Genomic DNA, 15,401 nt, shown 5'->3' on the forward strand with positions numbered 1-15,401 from the left:
AAACGCCCTGCATAGACCCTCCGACGAACCACCAACAGCCTTGCGTAATCTCGAATGAGCAAATATTTCCCAGAGTTCCAGGCGGCCGGAAACAACTTCTGCAAGCAGCACCTTCTCCGTCCCTTAGCTTTATAATTTATTGTTTGTGTGTTTTTACTTAATTATATATTTTTTTAATCGGCGTGGACTCCTTATAAACCTGTTCGTTGCGTAGAAAATAAATACAGCCCTTTGGACTTTGGAAATATAACGTCAGTGGGTAAAATTAGAATTCAGGATAAGGACACTAGTGGCTAGCTAGCGAGCTAGCCATTTCATCTCTGGTAAGATCTAACGTTAGCTACTGGCGTAGCTAGCTATTCGAAATTTTCAATGTATGTCATACAGTCAGTCCTCTATGCATAATTTGACTTCAAAGTGGATATATGCTCTTCCTTTGTCGTTTGGTGTTGACTAGTGTTATCTGCCATGCTTGTATTTTTTTGGGAATGTCTGATAAACATGTGTTTACCCAGATTAGCGTTAATGGTCGCTAGCCAATGTTACGTTCTGACAATGCTAGCCATGCTAGCTGCACCATTTGGCAGAAGCTTTTTGTTTTGATTTTGTGCTCATCAGCCATCAAGCTAACACCACGCCCACTTTCGCAGTCTGGTCTTGGTAATGTCAGATCTTGACACACGAGCTCGACAGGTAGTGAGCTATTTAGAAGGCATTTAGTGACATTATGGCTAGGCTAAATGATGTTACCTACGTATTTACATCGATTAAGACCAGCTTTGGGTTTGCTAAAAAACATTGATGCCCTTCAGCCCCGTTTCATTTCCGTTTCTGTTGTGCGGTGGTTAAAGCTTATTCTTTCAGTTTCATGTGGGTTGGCTTGCTGCTTTAATCAAAGCTTGACAGCGTTACTTGGCAGGGAAATCTGACATTGTGAAATTATCAGTGTGACCCAAATCGCCATTCACTCTAATATTGCTTTGCTCTCAGTATTACTGTAAGACGTCCTTACATAAGAAAAAACAATTGTATTATAGCTGTTGTACCAAAGCCATGGTAATTCTCTCAAGATCAACATTTTGCATTGGATGAAAAAAATGTCACAGTCAATGTCTGGAGTCTGGACTGATAATTCCATCAATGGTATTGATCAATGGCATGGTATTGATCAACTATATGTTAGACGATTTTAAAATATAACCAGAACCCTCCAAGCCCTCTTGAAACTGTTATCATGCTATGTTCTGTCCCAGCTCTGTGCAAAATCAAATTTTTTGGATATGGATGACTGTGCGTGTGTGTATTCATATACACAGCACACATACTGTAGAGACAGTGCAGTGCAGTCAGTTTACCCAACTCATTCTGCAGACATTTCAAATGGAAGGTAAGCAACCCTGTGTCTGTTGACTCTGTGTTGATTATGTGCACATCCCTCCTGAGGCTTACGTGCGTGTCTCCTTAGATGTGACGATCCCCTTCCGGTGGAGACCATGAGCAACAGCCACCCTCTGAGGCCGCACAGCTCGGCGGCCCAGATTGACCACATGCACCTCCTCTCCGAGCAGCTGGGGGCGCTCTTACCGGGGGAAGAGTACAGCGATGTCACACTGGTGGTAGAAGAGAAGCGTTTCCCTGCCCACAGGGTCATCCTGGCAGCCCGATGCCATTACTTCAGGTACCTCGGCAGCACAGACCACCACCCCAACTGTATTCATCATCAGCACAGACCACCACCCCTGACTATATTCATCAGCACAGATCACATGATCACCACCCGTCACCATATTATACTCTTATACCCTGACAATATATTCATGTACGTCTTTATCCAAACTGTCATTTCATTGTCCGTTCTCCTTGTTTCTCTGTCTGCTATTTGATCACTTCTCTTTCCCTTCCTCCACACAATCTCTCACTCATGTTTTTTTCCCTCCTCCCCGCAGAGCCCTGTTGTATGGAGGGATGCGTGAGTCCATTCCTCAGGCTGAGGTGCGGCTGGAGGAGACGCACGCGGAGGCCTTCTCCATGCTGCTGCATTACTTGTACACGGGCCGGGCCAACCTGGGGGAGGCGCGGGAGGAGACGCTGTTGGACTTCCTGGGCCTCGCGCACCGCTACGGCCTGCAGCCCCTGGAGGCCTCCATCTGTGAGTTCCTGCGAACGTTGCTGAGCACGCGCAACGTGTGCCTGGTGTTCGACGTCGCCAGCCTCTACTGCTTGAGCGGCCTGGCCGAGGCCTGCTGTGCCTACATGGACCGGCACGCCCCCGAGGTCCTAGAGTCTGAAGGCTTCTTGTCCCTCTCCAAGGTTAGAATACAAGGGGTTGTGGGTAAGATGAGAAACTTCAACTTCACTTTCAAATCACTTGACTTTGGCCACTTTTCGAAACCATGGCTGTTTGATCTGCACATCTCTGCTGCCTCTCTATGCATCCTTTTACTTTTTTGCCTTTTTATGCTCTCCCTATCGTACGCTTACCTCCCTCCACACCCCCCATCTGGACTCTCATGCTCTCTCCATGTTTTGTGCAGACCGCCCTGCTGACGGTGGTGCGCAGAGACTCGTTTGCGGCGAGCGAGAGGGAGATCTTCCAGGCCCTCTGCCGCTGGTGCCGCCACAACGGCGAGGGCTCGGAGTGCCAGGAAGTGATGGCGGCCGTGCGCCTGCCGCTCATGAGCCTGTCGGAAATGTTGAACGTGGTGCGCCCCTCGGGCCTCCTCAGCCCTGACGACCTGCTGGACGCCATCCAGACGCGCTCCGAGAGCCGCGACATGGACCTCAACTACAGAGGCATGCTGAGTGAGTGGGGCACCATCCTAACATATGAGCTACGCTAATGTCAAGCTTGCATTTGCTGTGTCTGTATGTGTACACACACACATGCAGAGGAAGTGACCTTAGCATAGCATGCGCAGCCACGGCTGGAGAATTCTGATCCCAGTTAGGTTAAATGAATGGACAGTAAAGAGCAACACAACAAGCCCCTTCTGAGGCAGTTCTCACTTCAGAATGTTCCGTATGGGCTCAAACTCACCGCGCTCTCTTTGCCCTCCTAGTTCCAGAGGAGAACATCGCGACCATGAAGCACGGCGCCGCGGTGGTGAAAGGCGAGCTGAAGTCGGCCCTGCTGGACGGAGACACGCAGAACTACGACCTGGACCACGGTTTCTCTCGGCACCCCATCGAGGAGGACGGCCGGGCCACGGGCCTCCTGGTGCGCCTGGGACAGCCCTCCATCGTCAACCACGTGCGCCTGCTGCTGTGGGACAGGGACAGCCGGTGAGCAGAGACCAGGAGCAGTGTGCTCATTAGTCCAGTACTCAGGAACATTTCCCCCTTTCTTTATCAACACAACATGGAACAACCTCAAAGAGTTTACTCGGTTACAGTTCATATAAGGACATCAGTCAGAGCATTAGGCAGTAGATAGCTTTTAATGCAGAGGGCTACGGATATTAATTTGGGCACAGAATATGAGAGAAATAGTAGAAATGTGAGGATAAATCACAGGATCTTTTATTCCAGTTCATGAAGCATGGCACTGAAGCTTAATATATTACATTTATGATCTGGAGATACTGACCAATGGGTTTTATTTCAGCACTATACGACATTTCTAGTAGTCCTTTCTTCTGGCCTCAGTCGGTTGTGAACTGTTGTCTCCTGTGTGGTTGTCATACTCCTTTGCTGTGTCCAGGTCCTACTCGTACTATTTGGAGGTGTCTATGGATGAGCTGGACTGGGTGCGCGTCGTGGACCACGCAAAGTTCCTCTGCCGCTCCTGGCAGAACCTCTACTTCCCAGCACGGGTCTGCAGGTGAACACACACACTTTTCTTTCATGACCTAAAATTATTTTGAAGCTACCAAGAAATGTGTGTTTGATTTCTCTTACTCTTGAAAATAGTGTCTTTATTTGGTGTAAACAAAAGCTGTTATTTTTGTGCTTTTAGGTACATCCGTGTAGTTGGGACCCATAATACGGTCAACAAGGTCTTCCACCTAGTGGCTCTGGAGTGCATGTACACGAATCGACCCTTCACTCTGGAGAGGGGACTGCTCGGTAATACAGTTTATTGCAACTTCCTTTGGAATTATTTTAGACTGCAATCCATTAGATTTTTTTTCTTTCTTCATGGTGCGCTTGCTCTCTCTCCATTTCTTTCCGACTCATTTTTAATCATCTTTAACTTGACTGACCCTGAATGTTGTAATGGCAGTTTTGCTGTGACCGTTGCCAGGCCTTGATTGGATTATAGGCCAGTTTTACGTGAAGTGGATTTGGACTGAACTGAACTCTTCCCTCCAGTGCCCACAGAAAACGTTGCCACGGTGATGGCCTGTGCCAGCGTGGTGGAGGGCGTGAGCCGTAGCCGGAACGCGTTACTGAACGGGGACACCAGCCACTACGACTGGGACTCGGGCTACACCTGCCACCAGCTGGGCTCTGGAGCCATCGTCATCCAGCTGGCCCAGCCATACACCATCAGCTCCATACGGTAATGACTTTATATTAGTGCATACATACACACGCGTATCTTCACCTTCATCTGTATTCATCATCTCCATCTATAGTGATTGAAGTTCAGAAATGTTTATGAACACATTCCACAACACACATAATGCTTAGCTTGCTGTAACTCCACTGTACTAGAACATCCTACTGTTGCTCCTGCTGTGGCTTCATTTCGTTGTAACCTCAGAAGTCTCTCAAGCAAAGAGTTCCCCTCCTTGGTTGCATCTAATCTTCCTACTCCAAGTTCATTCTCGTCACTAGAAGTTAAGGATGCTATGGAGACTCTGCTCTGCACCGAGCTCTTGTCTGGAGAACGTATGTCCTCTATCCACAAGACCTGCTCGTTCGAAACCCTCTCGCCCTTCGCTCACTGATAATATGTCTTAAAGTACCAACTTAGTAGGAACTTAAAGCTGCTGAGAAAAAATGGCGTAAATCTAGAGATGCCAATCATTTTGGTAACCATCAGTCTGTTATCTGCCTTTTCTTCCTCTGTCAAAGCCCCTAAAAAGGCATTCTACCAAGAAAAGGTTGACAATGCCACAGAGAGCGGGAAACTACTTTCTACTTTCAAGAATCTCCTTAACCCTCCACCTCCGCCACAAGCTACATCCCTCTCCGCTGATGACTGTCACTGCCTTTAGTGTGCAATTCTCGCAGTCAAGACAATGACCTACCTACTGCTCTGTTTTCCATTGACAGTCTTTGTACATTTAAAACGTTTTTATAAACTAACTTTTTTAAACATTTGTTTGACACATACTTTATAAATATAATCATAGTTTTGGTATTATTAATATTATTGATTGTTTTGACTTTAAATTCATTCTTTATTGTTTCTTGTATTATTTACATTGCCTATTACTATGCGTATTTCTTCATTTTCACATTGTTTTTTTTTTTTTAATCTAATGTCGCTTTGGACAGAAGCGTCTGCTAAATACCGTAACCGTAACAATAAAACTATAACTACACATTCTCACATATGAACCTTGTGCCATCTATGTTGGTTTCACAGTCAGTGTGATAACACACTTACACACCGTCACCTCACCTAAGGACACCATGAAACCAACAAACAACCCTTTGTGTTCATATATACCCACTTGCTCTGTACATATTAACTCAACATCATTTTTTACACGTATTTGTAGGCTATTGTTGTGGGACTGCGATGATCGTAGTTACAGTTACTATGTGGAGGTTTCAGCCAATCAGCAGCAGTGGACCAGGGTGGTTGACCGCACCAAAGTAGCCTGCAGGTATGTTTCTATGTCAGCAGTAGGCCATCATAATCTGAGTACAACACGTTGGCCCTATTCTAATTCTCTGTTACATCCTAGGTCATGGCAAACACTGTTCTTTGATGGACAGGCTGCCTCCTTCATCCGTATTGTCGGGACCCACAACACTGCCAATGAGGTAGAGCTCACAAATCAGCCAGATGCATTGGCACACACAATAAACACCTCATTTAGTTTCTGCAAATGTTCTGTCCTCATGCATAATGCCTCATTTCGCCAGGTCTTCCACTGTGTCCATTTCGAGTGTCCCGCCCAGGTGGAGACGGAGGTGAAGGAGAGCCCCCCGGGATCCGATCAGAGCACCCCTGAGCCCAGCTCCCAGCATGCCCCTCTGTCCCGCACCCAGAGGCTCTCGTCCTCTCCCTCCTCCTCATCCTCCTCCCATCCTTAGACTGACTCGATGTTTATCATGAACACCCCCCCCCCCCCCCCCACACACACACACACACACACACACTCTGAGATGCCCCTTACACATGCTTATGATGTGCTGCTAAAAAGAGATGAATCTATGTAGGCTATATTTATAATAAAACTGTGGTGACTGGTGAAAATTGTTGTTTGCTACTCTTATTAATGATGCTGTGTATGACAAAGTTGTGGTGTGAGGGTTAGTTGTTAGTTGTTAGTTGTTAGGGATGTTTATTTCACGGACAAGGTATTCATGTTCTGATTGTGTGAACAAAGAGAAGCCATATCAGGTACCCAGTGCTCTTTGTTTTACAGGTGTGTAGCTCCGTGTGAAATAGTGTATGTGGTTGTTGATCTGACAGTGTATTACCTGAGAAAAAACGAGCTGTATATTCCACAACAGCGACTCTGGGGGCGTAACGCTTCAGGCTCCAACCAAAACATTGTTCACGTGACCTGAGAAGTAGACGTTCCGTCGGTCGGTGCCTAAATAAGCGTTGTATAGGCACATTCCGCTCCCGGCAGGTCTGAGAACATATATTTCTGGTCGATGTTGTCTTTTAGGAATTCGCAGGATTTCTTTAGGCTATACGTTTATTTTTAAGTAAGTCCTGAGGTGGGGTCCATAAAGATTTCAGCGAGTAGCTGGCGTCTGAGTTGCAGCTAGCTTCTGTAGCCTTGTTTCACGTAGCCATGTGGCTTGGTCAATCGGATCAGTTTCTTGACTTCTTGGAAAAGCCCTGGATTTGAGTCCACAGCTTCCCCAAGCTGACCACTGGAGCTTGTCGATAGATGGATAACGTGAAGAAAACGTGATTGGAAATGAACGTACTTTTTGTGAAAGAGGTTCTTATTGATGAAGTAGCCAACATTGTAAGCAGAGCATTCAGTAGAGAACGCATTTTTAGAGATCGACAAGACCCTTTAGCACATCCAGATGATTATTTGTACGATCAGTATCGATTTAGTCGCGAAGGAATTATTTACTTACAACAGTTATTAGGACGCCACATTGCAAACCAAACGGAGCGGAGTGCAGCCTTAACCGGGGTACAGACACTTTGTATAGGGCTTCGCTTCTTTGCCACAGGGACATTTCTTTATGCTGTTAGTGATGCTGAAAATATCTGTAAATCCACTGTATGTCGTGCCATCAGAAGAGTCTACCTTGCTTTGAAAAGGTATGTCAGTGTGTTTATCAGATTCCCCGGCCATGCAGAAGTGGATATAATCAAGGAAGGTTTCTATGCAATGGCAGGTAAATATAACACAATGAAGATGCTGATCGTACTAGGTTGTTACCTATTTAACAAGGCCTAACTCGTGAAATGTTTCCACAGGCATTCCGAATGTCCTTGGTGTGGTAGACTGCACCCAGATCCCCATTAAAGCACCGCCTGGTCCGCATGAGGGCGATTACATTAATACAAGGGCCTTCTACAGCATCAACGTGCAGGTACTGCATAGCATAAGCCCCAGGCATGATGAGCAACAGCTGTGACATATGCATGGCCTATATAATGTCAGCGTCCATGGAAATGACTTTTAGTGCTTTATGTTTTCAGATGATCTGTGACTCTACATGTGTCATCACTAATATTGAGGCAAAGTGGCCTGGTGCTGTTCTTGATGACCGCATCTTCAACGAGTCCAGCCTGTGTGCCAAATTTGAACAAGGTAGCCACACAATAAACCCTGCAAATTTTCAAACATTAGACTTTGCTTGCTCATCCATAGATTGTGATCTGACAGTGTGCAGTCCCACAGGTCATTATGATGGCATCCTTTTAGGAGACACAGACTACACCTGCAGGACCTTCTTCATGACTCCCTACCCTGACCCCAGCCCTGGGCCACAAGCGCACTTCAATGCATCCCTTGCAAAGACGAGATCTAAGATTGTAACGACTTTAGGGCAGCTAAGAGGAAGGTTTCAGTGCCTGAATGGCCTGAGGGTCGTACCAGATAGGGCCTGTGACATTACGGTGGCATGTGCAGTACTGCATAATATTGCAACAATAAGGAAAGAGAGCACTCCGCCTGTCTGCCAACCACCTGATGATGACATTGAGTCTCTGTACCTGGATGAGCCTGATGGTCAAGCTGTGAGGGACAGGATTGCTGCCCAGTATTTTGGTTAAACATTTCCCCCCGTCTTTGGTCAGATTCAAAGTGACGAGGTTATTTTCTTAAGGAAATCTCAAGAGACATTTATTAATAAAACACTTTTTTATTTAAATTATTGTTTCTCCTGTGAAAAAGACACAAACAGTTTAGTCGGTTAAGCTGCATACACACATTGAATGCAGACTGATCTCTCAACATCAGCATACTTACCAACTGTTTATCAAGTAACTGTATTTCCTTCTCCACTTTCCTCATTTTAAGAGCCCGGTAGGCCATCTCTTGTTCCCTGTTCTCGATCTCTTGAATGAGGTACCGCCGGTATAGGGTCTTTATGTCTGTTTGCCCCTGCTAAAGGAATGGTGTAACCAAAATGTTTATGTTGTGTTACAGCTCATGAGCAGAATTCAGTGTTGACACTTGAGAATTACCTCTGCAGTTTTCTTTCCAGGGGCACGGCCCTTCTCCTGGGCACTGCTGGGGTCAAAATCCTGTGAAAGTATTGCTCATGCTGAATTCAGTTTGATCATTTTTCATTTTATGAGATGTGTTTTATTTTGTTGGATTTCAATTTTTCATTTTATACGTATAGAACCTTTAACTTTGAGCGTTGTCTGAAAGCTTTGTACAAATCTGAAGGCTAAGTTCTGCAATAGCAAGCAGGTTGCAACAGAGGTGAGGAAAAATGGCAAGAAATTGAAAGAAACTTTGAGCACAACCCAGCTCAATATAAGGGAGACCACTGGCCTGAAGCTGGCCTGGTAGAAAGACAGAATGTGGAGAAAGGTGAGGAGAAGGGGTCAAAGGGCCAACTAAACCAAAAATATGGGCATATACTTAATAGCAGCCTACACGTGAGTGCACATTAGACAGCAGTGTTTCACTGAATACGCAAGCTTTTGTCAAGAAATGCATACCTCATCCAAGCGAGTGTCCGTGGAGAACGTCTCGTCACAGACGGAGTGTTCGGGGTCACTCTGCGGTGGAGGCAGGAGGGTGAGCGAATGACCGGTCACTGTTTAGACAAGAGGGGTGGCAGTGGCCCTGAGTGAGCCTATGAAACATTCCAAACAGGGTTGTCTGAAAGACGAAGTACACCCACCACTTATGTAGGAGGAGCTGCCGTAGGCTGCTGCAGGCTCTGAACTGGTGCCCCCTGGGATGCCCTCCACCATGGGCCCGCAGGAGCTTTGCTGCACAAGAAACTCCTCATCGGAATCGTCTGATTTGATGACAACATTCGTCTCTCCTAAAGTCAGCTTTTCTCCATTTGGCTGTTGACATGAAGACGGTTTTGAGGTGTGAGGCTCTGAACTGGTGCCCCCTGGGATGCCCTCCACCATGGGCCCGCAGTAGCTTTGCTGCACAAGAAACTCCTCATCGGAATCGTCTGATTTGATGATGACATTTGCCGGTCCCTTGTCGTCTCTCCTAAGGTCAGCTTTTTTCCTGTTGGCTGTTGACATGAAGACGGTGTTGAGGTGTGAAGCCCTCGGTGATGAGGCTACTCATTTGAAAATTAGTCATTCCTGTTGAGCACCTACCTGTTTGCAGCAAATTTTTATGTTTGACTTTCACTTGTTGCCATGTGCGTTTGTATCCACTGCCAGATTGCCTGGGAAGTCATTTTCATGATTCAGTGAGGATAATTATTCAAATGATTGATAGTAGTGACATTATCAAAAAGTATACAAGTCCGATCACTAAGGGCTCGCAGGTGCTTCATGATTCAGCAGATTTAAATTTGCGGGTAATAAAATCCTCTTACTTATTCAATTTGTCCGCAATTCTCTGCCAAGCTGCCTCCCTCATTTTTGATGCTCTGAAGGTGTTGGATTTGGCTGTTAATATAGGCCGCTCCTCTCCATATGCCTCTAGAATAAGCTGTTGCTCTTTTCCAGTGAAAAAATGAGCCCTCTCACTTTTCTCCATGGTTTCCATGATGTTATGATCTACAAATCAAAAAACAACCAGGTTAAAGGGTCATTTCAAAAGTCTTATACTAATAGATAATATCTAATAATAGAGTGTATGTTTTTAAACTTTTTTACAAAGTAGAACTGTCATAATGCCACAGTAGAGACTGGCAACCTAATATACTTCATCTAGTCTTGCCCCATGCATGACTTCAAGCTAAACACTTGGAATACATCTATATATACAGATTATATAAAGCTCTGGGTCTAGTAAAAGTTTGCCTTATTTTTGCTGTATTTTACAATTACAGTAAAGTACAAGTATACTTACATCTAAATAATATGGACCCTGCAATGAAAATGGAATAAAGCAGTCATATTTCCACTTGTAATAAACAGCCAAGCCTACATTATGAAGACGCAATGCAAATGTTTTACACAAAAAAAAACGTAAAAGCCATTGGGAAGATGCAGAGAACGAAACACCAACAGGAGTATGCAAAAAATATACAATAAACAATTTCCTACCTTGTCCCTTCAGGTGCTCTGTAGGTTTATGTTTCCTCTCAGTGCCTTCACATGTCTAATCCCTCACAGAAGTTGAGCATTCCTTCTAAACATTCCTTTGGTTTTTGTATTACAAAGTCTACCAAAGTAATGCAAAAGGCCTACAAGGGAATGCAGCAGCATTTCAGACAATTTATTTCACATTGCGTTCTTCTTGGGGCTTGGTAGCTAAACTCTGATATTGTAGGCTACCAAGCCTGCAAAGTATGCTGGTGAAAAGGGTCAACACATTCCACTGCAGTTGTATAGTAGGACAGGTTATAGCAAATTACTGACATTAAGGTGAGGGAAACACATTCTAAGAAAGGGAGGAAAAACGTCTGGTGATGGAGCAAATTTGTGCCCTGGGTTTTATCACTCCATTACACAATATTGATGAATATGAATGACAAAGCTATCATTTTAACTGTGACCCAGTAGGACCACATTTGATAAGTTGGTAGCATTTGACCCATGCTGATTCAGTATGGGTTCTTCCACATAAGCATATATTAAACTGATTGACCTAATAAAATAGTCTCCCAGCTAATTCAAACACTACCTTTTGATTTGTTCAACAGTGTCCTTTGATTTTGTATAACAGACTTACCTCTCTCTGTCTCTTGACCAAAGCTTATCATCCAGGTTTTGATGTTCAATTTATTAACAATTCAAAACAGTGCGAAAGTGTGCATCAATAATTGATATTGCTTTATTGAATAAACTCGTGCATCTAGCAGCCTGTGATCGTAATCAACATTCGTGAAACGCAGTAAACATGATCGGGGACACTGGTCAATTGCGCATGCGCCGGTTAAATCTTGAATGTGACGTAGGCTACGTCAAACGTGCCCTAGGGTGTTCTGATGCAAAATCACATTCGGAATACCAATGCATGATTAGATTACAGTGTGAATCCCTGAATGCGGTATATTTTTGCATTGCCTAATGTGCGGGTTTGATTTGAGATTTACCCCATGTACCCAATGTTAATGCAGACCTAACAGAAAGTCCTGCAATGAGTAGGCTAACAAGTTGAAATATTCGTGGCGTTAGCTACAGCTGTCAAAGGAATAGCAAAGCATACCTCCTCAATGGACAGTTAATACGGAGAGCGCAACTGGTGTACAGTTTAACGGACAGAATGCAGTGTTTCAGAACAACAACGTATTTCCGTCTACAGAGTACACCTTTCTTGACATCATACTCCATCTGCCACACGGGGGCTTTCTGCCTTCAAACTGGAAGGAACTGTATTCCCCATACCACTAGGTTTGGTTTACCACGCCTCGCAGAAGCAGGCAGGTTTATGTGCCAGTCTCGTAGCCTTCACGACCTGAACCAGACAGATCTCAAAATGACTGATCAAGGTTTAACAGACGAGGCTGTGGCAGCTGCATGCAAGGATGGAAACCCAATTACTAAGGTAAAGACGGGTTTAGCAACTTTTGCGCGTAATGTACTTGGTCATGGAAGTGGTAACATAGCAGAGTGCATGTAGCAAAGTTTTAACCAAACTATACGGACAACTAGGTTACATCGACTACTGGAATGTGAACATTAGTGTAATAACTCTTGGAATTGGCACTGTAACATTGGCCTTCAAGGTTGCTCACCTAACGAGCAGTAAATATTTTTTTTAAAGCTAACCTTTCTTACAACTTACTTAATGTGCTGACTTAGCTGCGCTAAGTTATTAAGTTCAGCAACAAGCTAGCCAAGTCAGGTAGCTAATAATATGTATATGAACATTTGAAGTTACAAGATCGCAAGTTGGCTTCTGTACAAATGTGGCAACATTATCGTAGACGATTCCAGAATTAGCATTGACATTTCCGACTTCTAACTGCTAAGCAGTCAGCAAGAGCGCTGACATTACAGTATGCTAGCTGACTGTGCTGCTATGTAGGCAGGTCCATTTTGGAGCCGATCAGACAATTAACGTGGCCAAATTTTCTCAGGTGATGTGTCAATTTAGGTAGACAGGTAGGAATAAATAGGGTTTCAAATTTATGGTGTAGAATTTAGAAAATGCCAGTCGTTCTTGCAAATACCTCCCACAGAGGCCTTTTTGTCCAAACCGAGTTTTAAAGTATCCCCAAGGAACCGTGCTGATTTTAAAATGCAATGATTTGTTTTATAATCCTCCCTATTGAAAGATTGCGTCCGATTTACCTCATAAAAGATGAGCAGTCCTCAGTCTGCTTATAAAACAAAGGCATAGCTTTATTTCATAACATACTACAACACAGCAGTACAGGTATAAAAAAACAAGAGTGACACAGTAGCATCTATTAATTTGACCCCGTTTTAGGGTAAAGGGTCCAACTTTAATGTTGTTGCATCTCTGGACATTCTGTGGTGAGAACAATTATATCTACTGGCTTAGTCAAGAACACCCCGTGCTGAATAAAAACGTTGTCCTCTATATACAAAGGAAAATTGTATTCTCTTGTATTTCCCCACCTAAACTGAAGAAAGATAATTTCATACTTCGTGGCTCTGTATAGCCTACTTGTAGTTTTAGGGTCATTTCTGAGAAACTGCATGCTACATGGTTAGTGTGAATGAATACATTTTTCTGAGAAACTGCACACCACTAGGTTAGTGTGAATGTTTCCTACATGTATTGTTTTTAATTATTCTTAGGTGTTATACTAAAGGCCATTTTTAATCCCTACACACTAAATTACCATCTTGAAAGCCTGGATATTCATGAGGTTAATGGTAGTGGGATTTTAGTAACGTTTTTGGTTGTTGTCCATACAGGATTTCATGATGCAGCAAACTATGCTGAGAGTGAAGGACCCAGTAAAGTCCTTAGATTTTTACACACGAATTCTTGGAATGAGGTGAGTGCCAGCAGCATTATCTTCTGATCGCTTTCAATTCCCCTTCTTTTTGGTTTATTCTTTCCCCTCTCTCTCTCTCTGTTCTGTCTCTGAACCCAACCATAACACAGTTTGATCTGTTTTGTCCAGCTTGCTGCAGAAGTTTGATTTCCCATCCATGCGCTTCTCACTCTACTTCCTGGGTTTTGAGGACAAGAAGGAGATTCCCAGTGACGTGAAGGAGAGAACGGCCTGGACCTTCTCCCGAAGAGCCACCATCGAGCTAACACAGTGAGTTCTGCTCTTCATGAGTATACACTTGTCCCACACTGCTGATACTGGACACGTGGCCGCTGTTGGTATTCACTACTGTAAATGCTCTCTTGTCAACAGTAACTGGGGCTCAGAAACGGATGACAGCCAGTCCTACCACAATGGAAACTCAGACCCACGTGGATTTGGTGAGTTTCTTTATCTTCATGTTGTATTTTAATATTCAGCGAACGGCATGAATAATTGTTGGCCTGGCATTACCTAAATAAGATGTTAGGTTTTTATTTCTGCAACGTCGGTCAAGTGATTTCAGCCTTAGGTCTGATAATCACTTGACGGTTTTGTTCAATCTGCCAGGGCAGTGTGAGCTGTACCTAGTAGGCAGTAGGTACAGGAATGTAAATAGACAGGAAGTGGGTTCAACTCCTAATAACTGTCCTGAATACTTAGAGGAGCTAGATCATCAGACACCGATGTTCAGAACCACAGCCCTGTACACTGATGTACATGTCCACGTTCCCATACAACAGTAAAGGTCATGGACTGAATGCTGAGTCCCATGAAGCATAGACTGATACGAAATAGACACCTTTAAGTCACTTTGGATATGTACATCTGCATAACAAATAGATAAATAAGGACCGTTTTGGTCATTTTGTTCTTTCTGTAGGCCACATTGGCATTGCTGTTCCTGATGTTTATGCTGCCTGCAAGCTTTTCGAGGAGCAAGGAGTGACCTTTGTGAAGAAGCCAGATGATGGTGGGTACCAAAAACTAAAACCTAATCAGCTTGAGGGGTATTAAGGGCTACACAGTAGTGAAAGGTGAAACATGCAAAACACTCTACTCCAGAATCTACTATAGTACATTCTACAGAAATCGCTTGCTGGTTGTAGAAGTACCGTATTTTTCTAATGTAGCTTTTGTTTTAGTACACTAGGTCTTCACTGACCAACAAGAATGTTCAGGGACATTACGTGCTTTCTCATTTCAGGTAAAATGAAAGGCCTGGCATTCGTTCAGGACCCCGATGGTTACTGGATCGAGATCTTGAGCCCCAACAACATGGTCTCCATCACCTCATAGAGGCTGCGCCTCAGAGTCCTCAGGGAGCAGGAGTTGTGTTGATCGTCATATGCAATTAAAGCATTTGTGGGAGAGGGTAACGAGAACTGGTGGTTTGTGAAACTTGTCACACGGGTCAGAATAAAGTGTACCTAGCTATAGCATCCAGGTCGCTTGGGTGAATTGGATGATGGGTAATTGTGTTAACTGTGATAGGATACTATGAAATAATTATTTTCTCAAGCATTAACATTTTTGTTAATTATAGGTTATGAGACTTCTGAACACTACTTACATTTTCTGTGGTAGAGTTCTAACAACACAGTCATGTCGTGTCTTCAATTGTTGCCATTTTTGATCTACAGTAGATCAATAAATGCTACTCTGAAGTCAATGCATTGTTGTCTCCTTTG

The 15,401-nt window shown here is 44.1% G+C and overlaps 4 protein-coding genes across 5 annotated transcripts; 3 read left to right on the forward strand and 1 right to left on the reverse strand.

Moving 5' to 3' along the window:
• The first annotated feature begins 49 nt into the window (after positions 1–49).
• On the forward strand, positions 50–6,376 carry btbd9 (BTB (POZ) domain containing 9). Its single transcript, XM_012838073.3, has 11 exons — positions 50–323; positions 1,466–1,678; positions 1,947–2,310; positions 2,535–2,802; positions 3,060–3,282; positions 3,701–3,820; positions 3,956–4,065; positions 4,312–4,501; positions 5,673–5,780; positions 5,862–5,940; positions 6,043–6,376. Exons 2-11 carry the CDS (start codon positions 1,494–1,496, stop codon positions 6,211–6,213), a joined length of 1,818 nt encoding a protein of 605 aa, XP_012693527.2. The 5' UTR covers positions 50–323; positions 1,466–1,493; the 3' UTR covers positions 6,214–6,376.
• Positions 6,377–6,515: 139 nt separating this feature from the next.
• On the forward strand, positions 6,516–8,468 carry LOC105909449 (putative nuclease HARBI1). 2 transcript variants are annotated; one of them, XM_031580365.2, is made up of 4 exons: positions 6,516–7,491; positions 7,574–7,689; positions 7,799–7,910; positions 7,986–8,468. In XM_031580365.2, exons 1-4 carry the CDS (start codon positions 7,056–7,058, stop codon positions 8,372–8,374), a joined length of 1,053 nt encoding a protein of 350 aa, XP_031436225.1. In that variant the 5' UTR covers positions 6,516–7,055; the 3' UTR covers positions 8,375–8,468. The 2 variants fall into 2 exon arrangements, with proteins under 2 accessions (XP_031436225.1, XP_012693533.2); XM_012838079.3 differs by having other exon boundaries at positions 8,001–8,468.
• Positions 8,469–8,472: 4 nt separating this feature from the next.
• LOC105909453 lies at positions 8,473–11,602 on the reverse strand. The gene is made up of 10 exons (XM_012838082.3): positions 11,430–11,602; positions 10,802–10,941; positions 10,605–10,622; positions 10,126–10,309; positions 9,902–9,972; positions 9,460–9,813; positions 9,275–9,372; positions 8,789–8,848; positions 8,571–8,708; positions 8,473–8,484 (listed from the first exon to the last, which is right to left on the reverse strand). Exons 4-10 carry the CDS (start codon positions 10,296–10,298, stop codon positions 8,473–8,475), a joined length of 906 nt encoding a protein of 301 aa, XP_012693536.2. The 5' UTR covers positions 10,299–10,309; positions 10,605–10,622; positions 10,802–10,941; positions 11,430–11,602.
• Positions 11,603–11,691: 89 nt separating this feature from the next.
• On the forward strand, positions 11,692–15,382 carry glo1 (glyoxalase 1). The gene is made up of 6 exons (XM_012838081.2): positions 11,692–12,245; positions 13,589–13,671; positions 13,801–13,941; positions 14,044–14,111; positions 14,594–14,683; positions 14,918–15,382. Exons 1-6 carry the CDS (start codon positions 11,964–11,966, stop codon positions 15,007–15,009), a joined length of 756 nt encoding a protein of 251 aa, XP_012693535.1. The 5' UTR covers positions 11,692–11,963; the 3' UTR covers positions 15,010–15,382.
• The last annotated feature ends 19 nt before the right edge of the window (positions 15,383–15,401 follow it).

This window comes from Clupea harengus, chromosome 14, assembly GCF_900700415.2.
Source record: "Clupea harengus chromosome 14, Ch_v2.0.2, whole genome shotgun sequence".
NCBI classification, from domain to species: domain Eukaryota; kingdom Metazoa; phylum Chordata; class Actinopteri; order Clupeiformes; family Clupeidae; genus Clupea; species Clupea harengus.